This window comes from Podarcis muralis, chromosome 2 (genome assembly GCF_964188315.1).
Source record: "Podarcis muralis chromosome 2, rPodMur119.hap1.1, whole genome shotgun sequence".
NCBI lineage: Eukaryota > Metazoa > Chordata > Lepidosauria > Squamata > Lacertidae > Podarcis > Podarcis muralis.
Genome location: NC_135656.1, coordinates 114,701,752 through 114,725,342, shown reverse-complemented (window position 1 = coordinate 114,725,342; position 23,591 = coordinate 114,701,752). Strand labels below are relative to the sequence as shown.

Sequence of the window (23,591 nt, the reverse complement as noted above, 5' to 3'; positions counted from 1 at the left end):
GAAAAGGAGCAGACAGGGAAAGGTTAAGCAGAATCCCACCCACCCCCCGCACCACCCTTAGGTGTGCTCAGCCTTCACCTGCTTCATGACTCCACCTTGCATGAGAAGGCAGGATGGAGCTCCAGGAAACAGGAAGTGGTCCTTCAACCACCCAGGACATCTCACCATCACAGACAGATCCAGTCTCCTGCTGTGGAGTCAAGAGTGGCCCTGGGATGGCAGAAAGAGGAGGGGAAGGGGCCAGGGACAGAAGGAATGGCAGGGCTCCAGATGCTCCCTTGGACCCCTCCCCTGACACCAAGGAGAGCTCCTCTTCTGGGGCTGAAAGCATTGGCGTGGTTTGATTTTATCAGTATTGCAGGGAAGCATAGAAGGAAAGGTAAAGAACACCTATACGGTTTATTAAAGTATCTGTGATTTTTCCTCTGTGTGAGTTCGTTGATGTCTTCTAAGTGCTCCACTTTCACTGAAGCTCTTTCCACATTCAATACATTTAAATGGTTTCTCCCCCGTGTGAATTCGTTGGTGTACTCTAAGTTTTCCACTATCACTGAAGCTCTTTGCACATTCAACACATTTAAATGGTTTCTCCCCTGTATGAGTTCGTTGGTGCATTCTAAGTGTATCATTTCGACTGAAGCTCTTTCCACATTCAACACATTTAAATGGTTTCTCCCCTGTATGAGTTCGTTGGTGCATTCTAAGTGCTCCGCTTATGCTAAAACTCTTTCCACATTCAATACATCTAAATGGTTTCTCCCCTGTGTGAGTTCGTTGGTGTATTCTAAGGTCTCCACTTTCACTGAAGCTCTTTCTACACTCAAAACATTCAAATGGTTTCTCCCCTGTGTGAGTTCGTTGGTGTCTTCTAAGGTTTCCACTTTCACTGAAGCTCTTTCCACATTCAGGACATCTAAATGGTTTCTCACCTGTGTGAGTTCGTTGATGTATTTTAAGGTGTTCATATCGACTGAAGCTCTTTCCACATTCAATGCATTTAAATTGTTTCTCCCCTGTATGAGTTCGTTGGTGTTTTCTAAGTGTATCATTTCGACTGAAGCTCTTTCCACATTCAACACATTTAAATGGTTTCTCCCCTGTATGAATTCGTTGGTGTATTCTAAGTGATCCCCTATCACTGAAGCTCTTTCCACATTCAATACATCTAAATGGTTTCTCCCCTGTATGAGTTCGTTGGTGTATTCTAAGTGATCCACTAACACTGAAGCTCTTTCCACACTCAAAACATTCAAATGGTTTCTCCCCTGTGTGAGTTTGTTGGTGTCTTCTGAGTGCTACACTTTCACTGAAGCTCTTTCCACACTCAAAACATTCAAATGGTTTCTCCCCTGTGTGAATTCTTTGGTGTATTCTAAGATATTCACTTTGACTGAAGCTCTTTCCACATGCCGTACATTCAAATGGTTTCTCCCCTGTGTGAGTTTGTTGGTGTCTTCTAAGTGCTCCACTTTCATTGAAGCTCTTTCCACACTCAAAACATTCAAATGGTTTCTCCCCTGTGTGAGTTCTTTGGTGTATTCTAAGTGCTACACTTTGACTGAAGCTCTTTCCACATGCCGTACATTCAAATAGTTTCCCCCCTGTATGAGTTCGTTGGTGTCTTCTAAGTGCTCCACTTTCACTGAAGCTCTTTCCACACTCAAAACATTCAAATGTTTTCTCCCCTGTGTGAGTTCTTTGGTGTATTCTAAGTGCTACACTTTGACTGAAGCTCTTTCCACATGCCGTACATTCAAATAGTTTCTCCCCTGTATGAGTTTGTTGGTGTCTTCTAAGTGCTCCACTTTGACTGAAGCTCTTTCCACATTCAATACATTTAAATGTAGGAGGTTTCTTTCCTTTGCACTCCAGTCTCTCCCTCTCCCTGGGTCCGTGCTCTTCAATTTTTACATCACCCTCCTGGAAAAGAAATAAACACAAAGTAAAATAAAACTCAAGAATAAAAACAAAAGCACAATTTTTAACCATTTGCCAGTTTTTGAAATATATTATTACTCTTTCTATTTCTAATGTTCAGGCTATGAATGACAATCATTATGTCACCCAAACGGCTCCACCCAGGGAGGAAGGGAAGTTATCCAAAGACTGGGGGAAACATCAAGGTTTATGGAAGTACAAATAATATTTGGGGGTGGGGGAACCAAGGCAGTGGAAGGAAATCCAAAAACAGCCCAGTGAGAGGACTGAGCATGTTCCGTGGACAGGGAATGCTGATCCTGGCTGCAACTTCTAGCATGTTGGAAAGGCAGCAACAGATCCTTGTATATGATTAAGGCTGCGACAGACCCAGCTAACATTGAAAGTACATGGCTTCACCCAAGAAATCCTGCCAGCTGCAGTTTGTTAGGGGTGTTGAGAACTGTAGCAATAAACTACAGGTCCCGTGGTTCTCTGGGGGAAGCCACGTGCTTTAAATGTATGGGATCTGCACAGCCTAAGAAACAAACAGGCAAAAGGAATATTGGCCAACAAAATCAAACAACCCAATTCATGTGTCCCGCTAGTCCCTGCGGTTTCCATTTCCTTATCTGATCATAGGATGAAGATCTCTGTCTGTCCTGGAGAGAAAGATGCCTAAGGGGCCCATAGAGAGATATTTTCAACTCCAATTTCACCACAAACAAGCACAGTGCTGAAATGGGGTAAAAGCCCTGATCTGGAAATAAATGATCCCTCTGGCTGCTCTTTAAAGAGGATTTCTAAAGAACAATCAGAAGGGTCTTTTTTCTTAGAACTCATTGCTAATTCAGCAGGGTCTTCTTGTGCTCTTATTTCTCCTCCTCCCAGCACTGGGGTTGGAAGGTCTAAACATGTTGTTTGTGTTTGCAAGACTTGGATGTATGCTAGATGGCATGTCTGGCGAGTGTGTGCAGCACCTCTGGCGTGTGTGCATGTGACTTTATGGTCTGCATCTCTTTTCTGTGTGCGCATGCATGTGCATACATTGGCCACAAAGCTCACTGGAATGTGGCCTCCAGAATCAATGCAGCTTTAAGCCCATAAATCTTCCGTTCCTCCTGTTCTATCAGAAAGAACAGTCTCAAATCTGAGACTATCAGGAGGAGAGAACTGGATCTACAGAGTTAATGTTCTCAAGATCCTATGGACACAAACTGCAATGAGATTTTCCATTAATTGCTTTGAGATTTTTTCCCCTTAAAAATATGAAGCAGCAGTGAAATGAAATGAGTAATAATCTGAACATGAATAATCTGAACATAGAATCCTCCTTTCCTCTGCCTTCTCAAATCTGGCACTCACTTCAACCCTCAGCCTTCATTTGCCTTACTGAGGAAGGTGGAAACAAAACAATTAATGAAACCAGGCTTAAGCCTGTCTCACTTATTTACACGCAGACACAAGAGGTCACTAACTTGACAGCTTGGGAAAAGATCAGATGCATTCTCTGGAATATAGATCTATCAGCTGTTTTAATTGCCATGACAGATCAACAGAACCTCCATGTGTAGGCACAGTGTACCTTGATTTGGGGCAGGCAAAAGAATCCATTTCCTTGCTAAATGAACCTGACGGACATCATTGCCACAAGATGCGGTGATGGTGGTGGCAAAGAGAGCTTTCGAAGGCGATCAGACCAATTCACAAATGAGGGCGATAGATTTATCAATGGCACTGGCAGAGGAAGGGGGGACAGGAGTAGTGGTCTGCAAAGGGTGTCAGGGGGCTGCACAGGAAGAGCCCCCCCGTGCTGCACTGCTCTCCCCCCCCTGCCTCCCCTTCCCTTGGACCCCTCATTCTGCCCCTTGAGCTCAGGACTGAAGGGAGCAGCTCCCCAGGGTCTCCGGCAGGGTCCGTGCCAGCCTGAGCCAGAGATGTTTGCCCCTGTGCCCTCCTGCAGATGCCCTGCCCCTCAGCTGCGCCTCTTCCCCTTCCTGCCCTGTTGGGGGGCGCCCTGCAGCCTCTGGCTCCACTCGGGGCCTGATCCTGCCAGGCCCACCTGCTCTCCCCCTCCTCCCGCTCCCGCCTCCTGCACCTCGGACTCCTCGCTCCGTCCCTGCACCGGAATCCGGCTCCTCTCCGGGGAAACTCGCCAGGCCACGGGGCCGCTGCTCCTCCGCTCTCCTCGGCGGGGGACAGGAAAGTGCAGCCGCTCTCGAGTCCCCCTGGCTGGCCCCGTTTCCTGCCTCTCTGGGCATCGGAGCTCGCTGGCTGTGGGTTGGGCCCTGGGAGGCTGCAAGGCTGGATTCGCCCCCTTGCGCTGTCCCTCAAAATTTATTGTATCATTGGAATCTACCTGGCATCTTGTATGCTATCCAGAATGTTGGACAAATAAGTCTCCTTGTGATCCGATGTGCAGTCACTAGTTTCCTCATCACTAAATATTCCCAGAAAGCTGGGACGATCCCACCCTGCAGCCACAGCTGTCAATTTTCAGATTTGAAAATAAGGGATCAGCAGCCTCACCTGTCCCGGGGACAGTCTACAGGATATCTAACAATCCGGGATAGCAGCGGGAAATGGCACTGGAATAAGGGAATTTCCCACAAAAAAAGGGAAGGTTGACAGCTATGCCTGCAGCCCGAATGGGTAGCTGGAGGAGGCAGTCCAGTTCCCAGCTCTGCTGGTTGGGATCATGCAATCACTTAGCTCCAGCAACCGACCTTTCCAAAGCCTCCAACATTTCTCTGATGAAAATAGGAACATCCATTTCCATAAATATAATTTTCCTATTTATACACCACACATCTTATTGTGTTGCCCCAGCCACTCTGGGAAGTTTCCAACATATATAAAAAACATAATAAAACATTAAACATTAAAAAACTCCATTCTCTAATTCTAAACAGTGGCACTGAACGGAGAGGGAAGGGTTAATCTCAATAATATCAGGGCCCAAGCTAACTGCTGCAGTTGTGGTTAGGCAGCTAGCAGCAGTTGTGGTTAAAACCGCAATTGCTTCAGCTATGTAGGCCAGAAGCTGTTTCCTGCTTCCTGCTTCCTGCTTCCTGCTTCAGTAATGCAAGAGAAGAAGAAAACACATAGAAGGGAGGGAGGGGAGCTTAGCTAGCCATATAGCCATATGCTATATAAGGTAATAAGTTGTAACCTTGCCAGCTGATTGGGGGGACGAATGTATGCTCCCAGGTATAAGAGAGCTTGCTGAACACAGTATAGGGGCCGCCAGTCTTTGGAAGATATTCCACTGGTTGCCTCTGCGCAGATCTCAAATAAATCCTTTTCTCTGTGGAACCACACCCTGGTGTTTCTTGTCTCCTTCGATCCCTTGGCAGCGGCACGGGAAGTGGAATAAGGTTACAGCACTTGGAGGTGGGGAGGGGTATTACTCAGAGGGGGGTGGGAATGGGTGATTGGCAGATAGCTGTGATGAGCCTGTTGACGACTATTAACGACTGCAGTAGGTCTTACAGGAGAAAGCAAGGGGTAAGAAGGTGAAAAATGGCTTTGTCATGTATAGTGAGATAAGAATCCAATGTCTTTATTCAGTCCAGGTGTCTCCATGGTTTTAAGTTTGGTAATGATTTGCAATTCAGCAGCTTCTCTTTCCAGTCTATTTCTGAAATTCCTTTGTAGTAAAACAGCTACTTTGAGATCTTGTATAGAATGTCCTGGGAGATTGAAGTGTTCTCCTACTGGTTTCTCTGTCTTGTGATTCTGTCTTGTGATCAGAAACCAGTAGGAGAACACTTCAATCTCCCAGGACATTCTATACAAGATCTCAAAGTAGCTGTTTTACTACAAAGGAATTTCAGAAATAGACTGGAAAGAGAAGCTGCTGAATTGCAAATCATTACCAAACTTAAAACCATGGAGACACCTGGACTGAATAAAGACATTGGATTCTTATCTCACTATACATGACAAAGCCATTTTTCACCTTCTCACCCCTTGCTTTCTCCTGTAAGACCTACTGCAGTCGTTAATAGTCGTCAACAGGCTCATCACAGCTATCTGCCAATCACCCATTCCCACCCCCCTCTGAGTAATACCCCTCCCCACCTTCTCACTATATAGAAGGATCTGGCAACTTCTGTTTCAGTGTATCTGAAGAAGTGTGCATGCACACGAAAGCTCATACCAAGAACTAACTTAGTTGGTCTTTAAGGTGCTACTGCAAGGAATTTTTTTTGTTTTGACTATGGCAGACCAACACGGCTACCCATCTGTAACTAGCACTTGGAGGGTTTCTCTTTCCCTGCTTTTTCATTCACTGCTTCTGGTCTCCTGCATCAATTTAGCAGAGGAGGGGAGCGATTTTGGCTTTAATACTTCTCCACTCCCCACCCCACCCCCAATATAACCAAAAGCAAAATATAACCCAAAACACACACACCATTTGGGAGTGAGGACCAAAAAAATAAAATCGTTTTATATATTTTATTACTTATTTTTGCATTTCAATCTACTGTATCTATAAATTTTATTGTTTATAGCCAATGGCCACCACAATACAATATGAGCACAAATCACACAGCTGCAAAACAAAAGACATTGCATGCACCAGACCAGGATAAATCTATAGCGTACAAAATTAATTTTCACATTTCTTTCAATGGGAAGGATATAGGGCAGCAGAGTTCAGGTGGTGAGGTCCAGATTAGAGTTTCTATCATCCTTGACTGTCTGCCCTGCTGGCTGAAGCTGATGGGAACTTGACAACAACATCTGGGGACATCTCAATGGCTATTCTGTGATATACAGAATCTACAAAGGATTAAGGCACTGATCCAGAAGAGAATGAACTGAGAAGAGGCCCCACTGAATTATCTGAAGTGAAACAGAGGAAGATCATTACATTATCATCATCATCATCATAATTTATTATTTATACCCCACCCATCTGGCTGAGTTTCCCCAGCCACTCTGGGTGGCTTCCAATCAAGTGTTAAAAACAGTACAGCATTAAATATCAAAAACTTCCCTAAACAGGGATGCCTTCAGATGTCTTTTAGGATAGGATAGCTGCTTATTTCCTTCACATCTGAAGGGAGGGTGTTGGCTTCCTAACTATAAGCTACTCTGTTTGGATATCATAAAACTTCAGAGACAGACAGACTTTAATGTTGTATACAGTGTAAGGTTGGGGAATTGAGAGGTGGGGAGAGCAAGCAGGGGGGAGGGGTAGTACACTTTCATTATTTTACAAAGTTCATATGCAAGGTGTTTGTGTCAGTGTGACATGGGTAGCTTCTCTTCCTTTTCATTTATTAGTTTTCATTGGCAGTGAGAAATATCGGGGGGCCCAGGGCATAGTTGGTTGCCTTCAGTTGACTGCAGTAAAGGTGGTGGAGGCTGAACCATTTTGAGGAAGAGATTGTTGTAATTCTTGGTTTGGTCCTTCAAGTAAAGGTAAAGGTGAAGGGACCCCTGACCATTAGACCCAGTTGTAGACAACTCTGGGGTTGCGGCGCTCATCTCGCTTTACTGGCCGAGGGAGCCGGCGTACAGCTTCCGGGTCATGTGGCCAGCATGACTAAGCTACTTCTGGTGAACCAGAGCAGCGCACAGAAACGCCGTTTACCTTCCCGCCAGAGCGGTACCTATTGCACTTTGATGTTCTTTCGAACTGCTAGGTTGGCAGGAGCAGGGACCGAGCAACGGGAGCTCACCCCGTCGCGGGGATTTGAACTGCCGACCTTCTGATCAGCAAGCCCTAGGCTCTGTGGTTTAACAACCAGCACCACCCGCGTCCCTTCAAGTACTTGTTGAAGTACTTGTTGAAGTACCCTTCAAGTACTTGCTGTTAAAGTTGTTCCGAGGAATTCCTGATCTGGACCTTGTGTGGAAATGAATTCTCTCCATCACAAAAATAAGTTTTGAAGCTTTACCACAGAACAGTCTTAAACAGCCTAACAATAAGATAAGCATGATAAAGTAGCACATTGCAAACAATGTTCAGTCCTTTATGTAATTCAGTCAGCTTTCCTATCCCAGGTCCCAGAGGGAGATCCTAAGCTTCTTCAACATTGCATGACTTATTTGCAACTGCTGCTGCTGCTTCTCCTAGCCATCTCCAGCAAGAACACACTGGCTTCTCAAGTTTAAGCTTCCTTCCATGAGAGCTCTGCAGCTTATGCCTCCAGCGATGAGTTATGAGGAAAGATCCAGATTCCTCTGATGCTTCTGTCAGAGTGGAACATCTTGCCTAAGTCTAAGAGAAACTTAGAGAAACTTATAACCCTTTATAGTATTTTTATTATATTAGGACTTCCGGGTTGGCGCCATTGCCGAATGGCGGACTCCCTCCGAGCTCCGGAGGGAGTCTGCTCGGCATGGGTTGGGTCTCGCTGCACCGGCGACGCGGGGACCCTAAAAAACCATGGGCGCGGATGCCCATGGACCTGGTGACTCGGCGGGCACCGTTTGCGCCCCTCGACCTGTGAAGGAGCCTTTTTAAAGGCTGCGGAGTGGGGGACGGGGGGTGGCGCAGTGCTGTGAGTCTTCTGCTTCCCCTGCCGTGCGAAGCCGCATGCCATTCGACGGAGAGCGCTGACTTCTTCTTTTGAAAATTTGGACTAAAAATAACAACCCGTGAGTAATTTGAAAATCGGACCTAAAAGGGAAAAAAAAATTTGGATTCGGCACGAGCGGGGGAGGTGCAAAAAGGAAGTCCGTCTCCCCCTATTGTAGACAATTTAAAGCAAGGATTTGACAACTAAGGTCGAGAGAAGAGTCTGTTTCTTTTTATTGATAAAAGTTATTAATTTCACGATGGGAAATTACAAGTAACTGTGCTGGAGGAGAAGAGTGGATTGTGAGAGCTAAAGTGTAACCCCCCCGCGAACCGGGAGTGATCCGTGAGAGAGCCTGGTGAAGAGATATAGAGATTTTGACAGCTGTCAAAGTAGCTGTCAAAGTTGGAGAATAAAAAGAGAACTTTGTTATGAGGACTTTGCTGGTTAGATTTGTTGCAATTTGGATATAAATTGTTGAAAACAAGAAATAACAAGTTAGCTTGACTTTTGGGTTTGATTTGGAAGGAAACTAAGTTACTATAATCCCCCTAGAGGGGTTTCGGGACATTACAAGAATGGCTGTAAGTGGAAAAACACTCACGGAATCGAACAGGACTTTTTATCTCCTGGGAAAGCTGCAAAAACGAAACATTATTTTGTCTACGGAGGCCTCTACACTAAAGGAGACAATAGATATATCTATTGAAGAATGGAAGGGACTTGACGTAAGTTTTTGTTCCTGAACAAATAAAGCCTCTGTAGAGGAACCAGAAGTTTTTGAATTAGAATGTTTTGGCAGCGGAACAGGAAAAGAAACCTGAGAAAAGTGAGGAAAGAGAATAAGGGATTTATGTTGATTTGGAAGAGAATGAAGGAGGAGCCATATTATTGTAAAAGACCAAGGAAGGCCAAAGGCCTGTCAGGGAGGACACAAAGGAAAACAAGAATTGGACTAAGCTGGAAGTTAGAGCATTTGGGACATTCAGACTTAAAAGGATTATGAAACAGAATTTGAGTTTTACTCTTAAATATAGAGGTCTGGATGGAAGAAAAATGGACTTTCTTGAGATAGAGCTTCTCTAAGATTGGGCGTTTGAAGCTAAAGATTACCAAGAAAACCGGCAAAGTGGAGCTGAGAGAGATTTGGACATGGACATGAGGTCTCCAGGCTGATAGCAGATAGACTGATAGACACTGGGGATCGAAACCGGGAAAGGGGGGAGGGAGATTTGGAATCCAAAGGGTGTAAAATTATATTTTGAATCTTTTTTTATTTCTTTATTTCGTTTTGCTGTGTGTATTAAAAAGGGGAATTCGTGGAAGGGAATTGGGGTCGATCTTAGGGGAAAAAAATTTTTAAAGTTGAAAGATGGTGGAATTTAAAGGGAAAGTGGTTATATAAGATGAACTAAACTGAATATTGGGCTAAATATAATAAGTTTTAAATTTTGGGTAAGAACTTGTGGAACTAATCTAATGGAAATCGAATACAAGAGGGGGAGGGGTGGGGAAGTCCTGGAAAGATGTGAATGAAAGCAAGGTTTTAAATGTAATTTTTTTTCTTTTTTCTTTTTTATGTTTAGGATTTTTTGGAAATTTCAATAAATATGATTTTTTTAAAAAAATAGTATTTTTATTACAATGCATTCAAGCACAGCATTATATGTACATTAAACTTATAACACTTGTTCCCTTCTGTCAGGGAACTGCCATCGGAGCCAGGAGTGTAGGCAAGGCTCCCAAGCGATGCCGGAGAAGGGCCCAGCAGGGAGAGAGGGGACTCATCGGCTGGGGAAGGAAATCAGCGTGACACCAGGGAGAAAGGGGGGCGGAAGGGGGCTTCGGAGAGACGGCTCCAGGACTCTTCGCCTGAGACCAGAAGAGAGAGCACGGGTCCTCCGCTGCCCACACCCACCCTGCGCAGAAGACTTCCGTGCAGGGAGAGTAGGAGGAGACTTGGCGTAAAAGAACTTCTATGCTGGAAGTTCAGGAAATGCCCACTGACGGATTCTGCTAGCGACTGAGACAGCCACGGAGTGAAGGGCTGTCCAGCCAGGGAAAAGTTTAACCAGGCAACCTTGCCAAGAGTGGCGGCAACTTACGCATGAGCAGCCCCATACTTCCATTACACCTTCCAAGTAACAATGACACTTACAAGCAGCTTGTCACTTCCTTTTTCTATGTCTGCTTCGTATGCCCCAATGTTCTCTCTCTTTCCCCTCAAATGCTCCAGGCGACCACAGATGAGTGTCTAAAGAGAAACCAAAAGCTCAGAGTTTGGGGGTGGGGTGAAGCCTTGAACATCAGGTTGCCTCCTAGTGCCTGGGGGGGCAGCTATTAGATTTCTATTTGGTAAGTGTTGTAGGAGTTTTAAGGTTTTTTAGCTGTATATTTAAAAAAACAAGGCTCTTGTGAGATGTTTCATTATTTTGTTATTCTAACATTGCATTGCACAGGAGCACCTTTGCACAGCTGTTTGAATTTTTTTTATGAAAAAAGAATAAGAATGCATTCTAAAGGGTTTCTTTAGAAGCAGAACAAGTATTTTATTTTTAATAACAGAGAAAATGATGCCCAATTCTTAGTGCTCATCCTGGCTTTAAGACTAGCAGCCAGAAAACCCTCACAAAAAGCTATGAAAGGATTTTGTTAGCAAGATTCAAGGTGAATTCCTGCCTTGTATTCCTGGGCTGCCTCTTCCTTGAGAACCAAAATTTTAAAAGATGATGCTGTTAAGGTGCTAGACTCAATATGCCAGCAACTTTGGAAAACTCAGCAGTGGCCAAAGAAAGGCAGTGCCAAAGAATGTTCCAACTACCACACAATTGCGCTCATTTCACACGCTAGCAAGGTTATGCTTAAAATTCTACAAGGCAGGCTTAAGCAGTATGTGGATTGAGAACTCCCAGAAGTGCAAGCTGGATTTCAAAGGGGCAGAGGAACCAGAGATCAAATTGCAAACATGCTGGATTATGGAGAAAGCTAGAGTTCCAGAAAGACATCTACTTCTGCTTCATTGACTATATAAAAGCCTTTGACTGTGTCGACCACAGCAAACTATGGCAAGTTCTTAAAGAAATGGGAGTGCCTGATCACCTCATCTGTCTCCTGAGTGTTATGGAAAAATCTAGGTGTGAGGCTGTTCAGTCAAAGCAGCTCGTTGGGAAGAGCCCGCGGGTCCCTTGCGGAATAAAGGAAGGAATCCAGCCACCAACTGGAGCAAATAGCTGTAGACCAAAGTTTATTGCACAACAGGTTCAAAGAGGAATTTTGAACCCCAAGCATGGGGTGACAAAGACTTTTAAAACTTTCCCACCATATCCCAGAATACAGTTTGTAGAGCATCATTGCTATATCATTGTTACATCACTGACATGTCACAATAGCGGAGGGGTAGACAGGGGTTACACTAGTCTAACCTTGGCAAACATGTCCAGACAAGTCCTTGATAAAAGATTAGCATAAGCATGCCCATTTCAGGGCAAGACTCAGGTATAAGATTAGCATAGGCAAACACCTCTGAAGTCCCATCACCCAAAGTACAATAGAACTTCCTTTGCATGTCTGGCCCCTTGGCAAGTTTGGTGATAGGATTAGGCTTTCCTTGGCCCAGCTCAGCAATTGTCACCCCTGGACACTTCCTGGAGTCCTTTTTCAAGGGGAAAATAGCTTTGGAATGGAGGAAACTGGCAAAGGAGTTGATTTTATATTATTTTTAAAGCTAGGTACCGTATTTTTCGCTCTATAAGACGCACCAGACCACAAGACGCACCTAGTTTTTGGAGGAGGAAAACAAGAAAAAAAGTATTCTGAATCTCAGAAGCCAGAACAGCAAGAGGGATCGCTGTGCAGTGAAAGTAGCAATCCCTCTTGCTGTTCTGGCTTCTGTGATAGCTGTGCAGCCTGCATTCACTCCATAAGACCCACACACATTTCCCCTTACTTTTTAGGAGGGAAAAAGTGGGTCTTATAGAGCAAAAAATACGGTAACTTCCCTGAGCTGTCAAGTTGAAAGGATACATTCAGGCATAATATCTGTAACGTTAAATAACATTAAAGATGTGCCCCCCTAATTTCCTTAACATAAGCAATCTATATGTGGGACAAGAAGCTACAGTTAGAACTGGATATGGAACAACTGATTGGTTCAAAATTTGGAAAGAGTAAAACAAGGCTGTATATTGCTCCCCGCTTATTTAACTTATATGTGGAATTCAACATGCGAAAGGCTGGAGTGGATGAATCCCAAGCCAGAATTAAGATTGCCGGAAAAAATATCAACAACCTCAGATATGCAGATGACACAACCTTGATGGCAGAAAGCGAGGAGGAATTAACATCTTAATGAGGGTGAAAGAGGAGAGCGCAAAATATGATCTGAAGCTCAACATCAAAAAAACGAAGAACATGGCCACTGGTCCCATCACCTCCTGGCAAATAGAAGGGGAAGAAATGGAGGCAGTGAGAGATTTTACTTTCTTGGGCTCCATGATCACTGCAGATGGTGACAGCAGTCACGAAATTAAAAAGCGCCTGCTTCTTGGGAGAAAAGCAATGACAAACCTAGACAGCATCTTAAAAAGCAGAGACATCACCTTGCCAACAAAGGTCCGTATAGTTAAAGCTATGGTTTTCCTAGTAGTGATGTATGGAAGTGAGAGCCGGACCATAAAGGCGGCTGATCGACGGAGAATTGATGCTTTTGAATTATGGTGCTGGAGGAGACTCTTGAGAGTCCCACGGACTGCAAGAAGATCAAACCTATCCATTCTGAAGAAGATCAGCCCTGAGTGCTCACTGGAAGGACACATGCTGAAGCTGAGGTTTCAATATTTTGGCCACCTCATAAGAGAAGGCTCCCTGGAAAAGACCCTGATGTTGGGAAAGATGGAGGGCACACGGAGAAGGGTATGACAGAGGACGAGATGGTTCGACAGTGTCCTCAAAGCTACGAACATGAGTTTGACCAAGCTGCGGGAGGCAGTGGAAGACAGAAATGCCTGGTGTGCTCTGGTCCATGGGGTCACGAAAAGTCAGACACAACTAAATAACTAAACAACAACAAACTTGCCAAATGAACCTTATACTGGCCCTTTTGACAAGACCAGCTACCATGTTTGAGTTGGTGTTTTTTTTTTTGGGGGGGGAGAGGCTTAAGCATCATTTTGGGAGGCAGCAAATGGTCACATTTAAGAACTGTGGAATCGGTTATCTGTCACACGAGAAAGAAGGCCTGATTCCCGCCCCCGCCCCTTAATCCTCTCCAGCTATTTGCTGATCCATCAACCCTGATGGAACTAAAAATATTCCCATTTCCCCAAATTCCTGTCAAAACTATCCCAAGGTGGTGTCAAGCATAAATTTTCCCGACTATTTTGAACACATCAGATGAATTGATTCAAATCAACATTCATAAGTGTGGAAATGAAAATGCTCCCCTAAGTTTCCCTGGTTGTCCACTTCCAATCTCAGCTCTTGGCAGACTGTTTCTGAACTGGGAGGCATTGGCTGGTTCCTGTCACCTGACAGCTGGAGGTTTCCAGAGAGAGAGTGCAGAGTGCTGGGGAACCAGATGCTGAAACTTCAGCTAGAGTTCAACAACACAGGTGCTTGCTATATGCAATTTAGAGACAAAGAATCCTTTATTTACATTTCTGTTCCACAATTCCCTCATCAAGCCCACCACAAGATATATTGCTTTCAAGCACACAGCAACCCTGCGCGGGAGGTTTCGCATAAAGATGGTGACCAGCTTTAAGTCAAGCAATCAGCTTCACGACAGAGGAGGGATTTGAATTGTCCCCAGCATTTGTGACCTCTATCCTTGGACTCCAGCTCCCATGAGCCCCAGCCAGTGTGGACAACCACTAAAGAAGACGTGAGTTGCAATTTGACATCATCTGGAGGGGCCACAGGTTACCCAACAGGTCCGTTTTCAGCGCCTTGACCTTCTCCTTGCGCAGCTGCCCTTGGAACTCCTGGTACTGGATGTGCTTCGTCCTGCAGTGTGTCTGCAGGTGGGCCTTCTTCAGGACGGAGAGGGCCTCACCATAAATGAGGCACACGGGCATGCCTTTCAGCTCCACATAGAAATAGTCATGGGTCCATTTCTTATTGAAAATGCGGCACTCCAAATCTATCTTCCTCTTCTTGTGGACACATTGTGTCCAGAAACAGACAATTAGGCAGACGGAGCTGTTCTAATATGGGAGTCCTATGCTGCCTATAGCCAGCCCTGGTCAGTAATGTGTCTGCAGCTCTTTGAGCCATTGAAGTTTCTGAGCTCTTTTCAAAGGCAGCCCCAGGTTAAAGTAACTGCTACGAAATGTGGAACCAGGCTGCTTTCTTTTGACACCAAGGGGAGCTCCTCTTCTGGGGCTAAAAGCATTGGCATGGTTTGATTTTGTCAGTATTGCAAGGAAGCATAGAAGGAAAGGTACAAAACACCTATGCAGTTTATTAAAGTATCTGTAGTTTTTCCCCAGTGTGAGTTCGTTGATGTCTTCTAAGTGCTCCATATTGACTGTAGCTCTTTCCACATTCAATACATTTAAATGGTTTCTCCCCCCGTGTGAGTTCGTTGATGTCTTCTAAGTGTTCCACTTTCATGGAAGCTCTTTCCACACTGCATACACTTAAATGGTTTCTCCCCTGTGTGAGTTCGTTGGTGTATTCGAAGTGATCCACTATCACTGAAGCTCTTTCCACATTCCTTACATTTAAATGGTTTTTCCCCTGTGTGAGTTCGTTGGTGTATTCTAAGTTCTCCACTTCGACTGTAGCTCTTTCCACATTCAATACATTTAAATGGTTTCTCCCCCGTGTGAGTTCGTTGATGTCTTCTAAGATTTCCACTATCACTGAAGCTCTTACCGCACTCAATACATTTAAATGGTTTCTCCCCTGTGTGAGTTCGTTGATGTCTTCTAAGTGATCCACTATCACTGAAGCTCTTTCCACATTCTATACATTTAAATGGTTTTCCCCCTGTGTGAGTTCCTTGATGTCTTCTAAGATTTCCACTATAACTGAAGCTCTTACCGCACTCAATACATTTAAATGGTTCCTCCCCTGTGTGAGTTCGTTGATGTCTTCTAAGTGATCCACTATCACTGAAGCTCTTTCCACATTCTATACATTTAAATGGTTTTCCCCCTGTGTGAGTTCGTTGGTGTATTCTAAGTCCTCCACTTTCACTGAAGCTCTTTCCACATTCAATACATTTAAATGGTTTCTCCTCCGTGTGTATTCGTAGATGACGTCTAAGTGTCCCACTTCGACTGAAGCTCTTACCGCACTCCATACATTTAAATGGTTTCTCACCCATGTGAATTCGTTGGTGTATTTTAAGTGCTCCACTTTCACTGAAGCTCCTTCTACATTCAATACATTTAAATGGTTTCTCACCCGTGTGAATTCGTTGGTGTATTTTAAGTTTCCCACTTTCACTGAAGCAATTTCCACACTCAAAACATTTAAATGGTTTCTCCCCTGTGTGAGTTCGTTGGTGTATTCTAAGATGTCCACTTTGACTGAAGCTCTTACCGCACTCCATACATTTAAATGGTTTCTCACCCGTGTGAGTTCGTTGGTGTATTCTAAGATGTCCACTTTGACTGAAGCTCTTACCGCACTCCATACATTTAAATGGTTTCTCACCCGTGTGAGTTCGTTGATGTATTCTAAGTGCTTGACTATGACTAAAGCTCGTTCCACACTTCATACATTCAAATAGTTTCTCTCCTTTGTGAGTTTGTTGTTGTATCCTCAGTTTCTTTGTTCTTCCCAATGAATTGACAGGTGGCTCCATAGAATTCTGACCTTCATCTTCCTCACCTGTTTGGGAGTCTGGGAGGAAAGAGAATCCTGTTAGACTTTCAAGAAAGACAAAAAAGGAACTGAACACATGTCAATTCCTATCCGCACCTTCTCTCATTTTAACACCGTCTCCAATCTCCACTGTCCTCTCTAGGTTCCAATTTTTTTGCAAAGCAGATGAGATAATGGCAACAGCAACACCTGAGCACTTCATTCACACTTAATAATGCACCATCATTTTATAATACAAATCTATGGTGGAATTAGCTTATTAGACACATCTCTGTATTTTTCTTTTTCAAGTGAGGAAATGATCTCATGCTCTAGTAACAATATCTCCATAGTGAAATCAGTAAAACTTAAGTGCTACATGTAACTGTAGAAATATTGCAATATATTGGAACCTAAGAAGAGCCTGCTGGATCAGGCAAAGGCCCACCTAGTCCAGTATCCTCTTTGCACAGAGGCCAACCAGATGCCTATGGGAAACCAGCAAGCAGGATTGGAGCATAAGAGTCTTCTCTGCCTTCGTGTGCTTTCCAGAAACTAGTATCAAGAAGGATTATTGCCTAGGACCGCAAGTCTTATCTTTTCTTTCAAGCTATCCATGTTGCTTCCCGTCACTGTCTCCTGTAGGATGGAAGTCCATAGATGAACTATGCTTCTGTTTATTCATCATTTGCAGCCCTTAAAGGCCGATAAATGTATTATGGCCTAAGCTTTTGTGGGCTGCAGGCTGACAAAGTGGAATTTTGAGCAGGATACGTGGTGCCACAGGGACGTGGGGACAGGTGAGGCTGCTGATCCCTTATTTTCGAGACTGCTGATCCCCTATTTTCAAATCTGAAAGTTGACAGCTATGAACCAGCATGTTTAGACCTTCCAACCCCAGTGCTGGGGTGGGGGAAAATAAGAGCACAAGAAGACCCTGCTGAATTAGCAATGAGATCCATGAAAAAAGACCCTTCTGATTGTTCTTTTGAAACCCTCTTTAAAGAGCAGCCAGAGGTATCATTTATCTCTAGATCAGGACTTCTATCCCATCTCAGCACTGTGCTGATTCCTGCTGAGATTGGAGTTAAAGGATCTCTCAAAGGGATCTTTAAGGGACGCGGGTGGCGCTGTGGTCTAAACCACAGAGCCACGGCTTGCCGATCAGAAGGTCGGCGGTTCGAAACCCCATGACGGGGTGAGCTCCTGTTGCTCGGTCCCTGCTCCTGCCAACCTAGCAGTTCGAAAGCATGTCAAAGTGCAAGTAAATAGGTAAAAGGCGTTCCGTGCGCATCTCTGGTTCTCCAGAAGTGGCTTAGCCATGCTGGCCACATGATCCGGAAGCTGTACGCTGGCTCCCTCTGTGGGAATGTTCAGGGATGCAGGAGGGGATATATTGTCTAGTTATATCCTTATCCAACTTGTGTTAACAAGTTTCCAAAATATCACCAGAGTAAAACATTCCCCTTTATTTTAAGTTTGCAACGGCAGCGTTTGCTTAGGCTTGCTTAAGCCTCTATAACAATTACTCTGGTAATTTCCCCTTTATTCCCTCTTAAAATAGAAGACACGACACAGTCCTTTACAAAAGTATAAAAAGAGTTTATTCACACTCTGTTCACAATCGGATCCCAGAAGGCAGACTTAAGCTTAGTGAAGTAATATACATTTGGATTCTATCTTGTAAGAAGATACAGTGGTGTCTCGCAAGACGAAATTAATTCGTTCCGCAAGTCTCTTCGTCTTGCGAGTTTTTCGTCTTGCGATGCACGGTTTCCCATAGGAATGCATTGAAAATCAATTAATGCGTTCCTAGGGAAACCGCCTTCAGACCAGGTCCGGGGACAGTCTGTCCCCGGACCTCTTCTGAAGGCTGGGGGGGGGGGGAACAAGGGCTTTTCCCCCATCCCCAGCATTTTAAAAAACCCCGGGACAGCGGAGGACTTCTCCGCTGTCCGGGGCGATCTTAAAATGCTGGCGGGCGGCATTTTAAAATCGCCCCGGGACAGCGGAGGACTTCTCCGCTGTCCGGGGCGATTTAAAAGCCCCTGGGAAGGCAGGCAGGGGGGACAAAGACTTTTGCCCCCCGCCAGCCTTCAGAAGAGGTCCTGGACCTCTTCTGAAGGCGGGCGGGGGCGAAGGTCTTTGCTCCCCCCCGCCTGCCTTCAAAAGCCGTCCGGGACAGCGGAGAAACGCGCTGTGTTTCTCCGCTCTCCCGGGAAGGCAGGCAGGGGGGAACAAAGACTTTCGCCCCCCGCCCGCCTTCAGAAGGTGTTCCTGCGCCGCCGCCCGGCTTCGGAGCATCGTTCCGAAGCCGGGCGGCGGGGGGAGGCGTTCCCGCCCGGCTTCGGAGCATCGTTCCGAAGCCCGGCGGCGGGAGGAGGCGTTCCCACCCGCCGCCAGGCTTCGGAGGAGGTCCGAGGACAGTGGGGAAGACGCGCTGCGCTTCCCCGCTGTCCCGGATATTTCCCTATGGGCTGTCATCTTGCGAAGCAATCCCATAGGGAAATTCGTCTTGCGAAGCGCCTCCAAAACGGAAAACCCTTTCGTCTAGCGGGTTTTCCGTCTTGCGAGGCGTTCGTCTTGCGAGGTACCACTGTAGTCCCTTTCTCCACTCTTGGCTGGGAGCCAAGAGGGCATCTTTAGCTTAGTAGATGTTGCTTGTTCGATGGAAGAGAGGCAAGAGAGGTAAGAGAGAGATGGCTGCCCCTGCCCTGTGCTTTTGTCGTTACCAGCACAGGTGAGGCCACACCCACCTGTAGTCACATGCGGAGGAAGTCTGTCACAGCCCAGAGGGAAACAGGAAGTTTACCTGCTGGCTGGACAAACATCCCTCCCCATGTCTAAATATGTACTCTAGGAATGTTGTAATTGACTGCTCCTGTGTTTCACATCCCACACCCTCAGCCAGTAAAGCGAGATGAGCGCCGCAACCCCAGAGTCGGTCACGACTGGACCTAATGGTCAGGGGTCCCTTTACCTTTACCTGGTGTCACTATAAACTTGTGAGTCTCTTTGTTGACTTTGTGTACTTATTTTGAAATTTGTACGAAGGTTGTACCACAGTATCTCCATAGAAGCTTAGGGACGGACAAAATTACAGGGGTGCTATAAATTATTATCCCACTCACTCACTCTCACAAACAACCCCAGTCTGTAAGATTGGCAACTTTACACAATTTGCTTATAATACCAGACACTCTTGGACTTTATATGCCCAATCCTAAGTGTAGAGCCTCCAGCCACAGGAATCGTGTATCATGATAATGGGTCCTTTGTCCCTTAAGCCCACCAAACTGGGGAGGTGCATGCATCTATTATGTTTTGATGCTGGTGGAATGTATCACTCTGACCCTGTCTATAAAAAATAAAGGTAATAGAAATAATTTAAATATATGAATTATAAATAACTATGGGAAGCATTTCCAATCCCCTTCACCCATTTTTCAGGATTGGTGTGCAACATCATTATCATCAATCAATCCTGCCGTGGAAATAACATTTAAGATTTAAAAGCCTGGAGGAAGAAAATCTGCCCCCACTACTTTAGGAAAAGGATTCAAGAAACAAAGAGCTGCTTCGGAGAAGGCCTCACCCCTTCCTTCTTCCTGTCAGGAACTTCCTTCCATTTGTCTCCTCTCCATCTTTTCCTCTTTCTCCCTCCACCATCCATCTGTCCCTGTCCCCATCTCCTCTCCCCTGGAACTCACCAGATTTCTCCAAGGGTCCTGGGAGGGAATGCTCAGAGGTTGTGGGGAGGGATGCGGGAGACAGCCTGACCAGGTCAACCGTCCATCTTCCTCCTTCCATCCTGGCCAGGCTTGCAGGTTCAGTCTCAGCTAGGTTTGCAGGTTCAGCTTCCTGAGGAGCGCAGAATCCAGAGCAAGTTGCAGCTTCCTGGGAGGGAGGGAAGAAGAAGAAGCCAAGGGAGTCTGAGAGCCCCTGCAGGGATTCTCCTGCCCAAGACATTCTGCTGCCCCTGGAGAAGCCCCAATTGGGCACCCCCTTCCCAAGAGCCTCCACCCATTTTCAAACACCTTTGACAATTCCTTTCATCACCTCCCTTCCTTTTCTATTTTTTTTAATCAATCTTTATTGGTTTAAAATCCACACACACACACACACACAAAACGAAAGCTTTAAAAAGCGAAAAGAAAATGAAAAAAGCACAATACATCTCTTACAAAAAGAAATAGAACCATACATCACAAACGTACAAAATTATTCCAGCCGTCAACTTCCAACTTCCTTGATATAAGTTATTTTCTTAATCAGGTAAAGGTACACCTGACCGTTAGGTCCAGCCGCAGATGACTCTGGGGTTGTGATGCTCATCTCGCTTTACTGGCGGAGGGAGCTGGCGTTTGTCCATACTCAGCTTCTGTGTCATGTGGCCAGCATGACTAAGCCGCTTCTGGTGAACCAGAGCAGCGCACGTAAATGCCGTTTACCCTCCTGCCAGAGCGGTACCTATTTATCTACTTGCACTTTTGAAGTGCTTTCGAACTGCTAAGTTTGCAATTTTCTTAATTACTTGCCTCTATTTTTCAACAACAACAGAATGGGAAGAACGAGAGATCTGTTCAAGAAAATTGGAGATATGAAAGGAACATTTCGTACAAAGATTACCATAATAAAGGACAAAAGTGGTAAGGACCTAACAGAAGCAGAAGACATCAAGAAGAGGTGGCAAGAATACACAGAGGAATTATACCAGAAAGATATGGATGTCTCGTTCACCCCAGGTAGTGTGGTTGCTGACCTTGAGCCAGACATCCTTGAGAGTGACGTCAAATGGACCTTAGAAAGCACTGCAAATAACAAGGCCAGTGGAAGTGAGGGTATTCCAGCTGAACTATTTAAAATTTTATAAGATGGTGCTATTAAAAGTGCTACACTCAATATGCCAGCAAGTTTGGAAAACCCAGCAGTGGCCAGAGGATTGGAGAAGATCAGTCTACATCCCAATCCCTAAGAAGGGCAGTGCCAAAGAATGCTCCAACTACCGCACAATTGCACTCATTTCACACACTAGCAAGGTTATGCTTAAAATTCTGCAAGGAAGGCTCAAGCAGTATGTGGACTGAGAACTCCCAGAAGTGCAAGCTGGATTTAGAAGAGGCAGAGGAACCAGAGACCAAATTGCAAACATGAGCTGGATTATGGAGAAAGCTAGAGAGTTCCAGAAAGACATCTACTTCTGCTTCATTGACTATGCAAAAGCCTTTGACTGTGTGGACCACAGCAAACTATGGCAAGTTCTTAAAGAAATGGGAGTGCCTGATCACCTCATCTGTCTCCGGAGAAATCTCTATGTGGGACAAGAAACTACAGTTAGAACTGGATATGGAACAACTGATTGCCAGAAGAAATATCAACAACCTCAGATATGCAGATGACACAACCTTGATGGCAGAAAGCGAGGAGGAATTAACCTCTTAATGAGGGTGAAAGAGGAGAGCGCAAAATATGGTCTGAAGCTCAACATCAAAAAAATGAAGATCATGGCCACTGGTCCCATCGCCTCCTGGCAAATAGAAGGGGGAGAAATGGAGGCAGTGAGATTTTACTTTCTTGGCCTCCATGATCACTGCAGATGGTGTAGTCACAAAATTAAAAGACTCTTGCTTCTTGGGAGAAAAGCAATGACAAACCTAGACAGCATCCTAAAAAGCAGAGACCTCACCTTGCCAACAAAGGTCCGTATAGTTCAAGCTATGGTTTTCCCAGTAGTGATGTATGGAAGTGAGAGCTGGACCATAAAGAAGGCTGATCGCCGAAGAATTGATACTTTTGAATTATGGTGCTGGAGGAGACTCTTGAGAGTCCCATGGACTGCAAGAAGATCAAACCTATCCATTCTGAAGGAAATCAGCCCTGAGTACTCACTGGAAGGACAGATTGTGAAGCTGAGGCTCCAATACTTTGGCCACCTCATGAGCAGAGAAGACTCCATGGAAAAGACCCTGATGTTGGGAAAGATGGAGGGCACAAGGAGAAGGGGATGATAGAGGACGAGATGGTTGGACAGTGTTCTCAAAGCTACCAGCATGAGTGTGACCAAACTGCGGGAGGCAGTGGAAGACAGGAGTGCCTGGCGTGCTCTGGTCCATGGTGTCACGAAGAGTCAGACACGGCTAAACGACTAAACAACAACAAGAAGAGCCTGCTGGATCAGGCAAAGTTCCACCTAGTCCAGCACCCTGTTCTCACAGAGGCCAACCAGATGCCTGTGGGAAACTGGCAAGCAGGATTGGAGCACAAGAGCCCTCTGCCCTCCTGTGCTTTTCAAGCTATCCATGTTGCTGGCCATCACTGTCTCCTGTAGGATGGATTCCATAGATGGACTATGCTTCTGTTTATTCATCTTTTGCAGCCCTTAAAGGCTGGAAAATGTATTATGGCCTAAGCTTTTGTGGGCTGCAGTCTGGCAAAGTGGATTCTTGACCAGGAAAGCTGGTGCCATTATAAACTTGTGAGTCTCTTTGTTGACTTTGTGTACTTATTTTGAAATTTGTACTATTGTTGTACCACAGTATTTCCATGTAAGCTTAGGAACAAACAAGATTACAGGGTGCTATAAATAATTATCCCACTCACTCTGTAAGACTGGCAAGTTTACAGGAGGGATGAGAAACTATTTTTATATGCAATAACAGCAGCGAGAATTCTGATGGCCCAAAAGTGGAAACAAGAAGAAATGCCTACGATAGTAGAATGGAGAGTGAAATTAATGGAATACGCAGAAATGGACAGATTAACAGGGAGGATTCGGAACCGGCGAGACCAAAGATTCACTGAGGACTGGAATAAATTCATAGAGTATATTAAAAACTTTTGTGATAACGATATAACGTTTGTAAGTTTTCAGGAAGCTCTGTAAGAAGGGGTGGTAGAAATATTGTTTAAATAATAAGGTAAGACAATATATATATAATGCAACATTAAATTAAGAAATGTGAGGATAAGTGATAAATACGGAAAATTATCAGACAGGTTGATGGAAGTCTAAAAGAAAATTAGATATGTGATGAGAAATTGATGTTTTACTGTGCATTTATTTTTATTGGAAAATTAATAAAAATTATATTAAAAAAAAGACTGGCAAGTTTACACAATTTGCTTCTTATTCTTTGGCATTCACTTGTAGCCTAGTAAATAATACTGACCACTGTTGGTCTTCATATACCCACTCCTATGGTGTAGAGCCTCCAGCCACAGGAACTGTGTATCATGATAACGGGTCGTTTGTCCCTTAAGCCCACCAAACTGGGGAGGAGCATGCATCTATTGTGTTTTGATGCTGGTGGAATGTATCTCTCTGAC

General features: G+C 44.9%; 2 protein-coding genes across 2 annotated transcripts in view; one reads left to right on the top strand and one right to left on the bottom strand.

The window, feature by feature from the left end:
* LOC114592429 (tripartite motif-containing protein 10-like) overlaps nt 1-23,591 on the top strand; it is a 647,260-nt gene that overhangs the window by 383,822 nt on the left and 239,847 nt on the right. The gene's annotated exons all lie outside the window — the stretch shown is intronic.
* The window catches only part of LOC144326506 (uncharacterized), a 100,390-nt gene that overhangs the window by 31,661 nt on the left and 45,138 nt on the right, over nt 1-23,591 (bottom strand). Inside the window, exons 3-5 of the mRNA XM_077923025.1 lie at nt 19,976-20,162; nt 15,042-16,304; nt 614-1,283 (exon numbers count right to left, since the gene is read on the bottom strand). Of these exons, the coding sequence (XP_077779151.1) occupies nt 614-1,283; nt 15,042-16,304; nt 19,976-20,162 (2,120 nt within the window). The remainder of the gene's footprint in view (nt 1-613; nt 1,284-15,041; nt 16,305-19,975; nt 20,163-23,591) is intronic.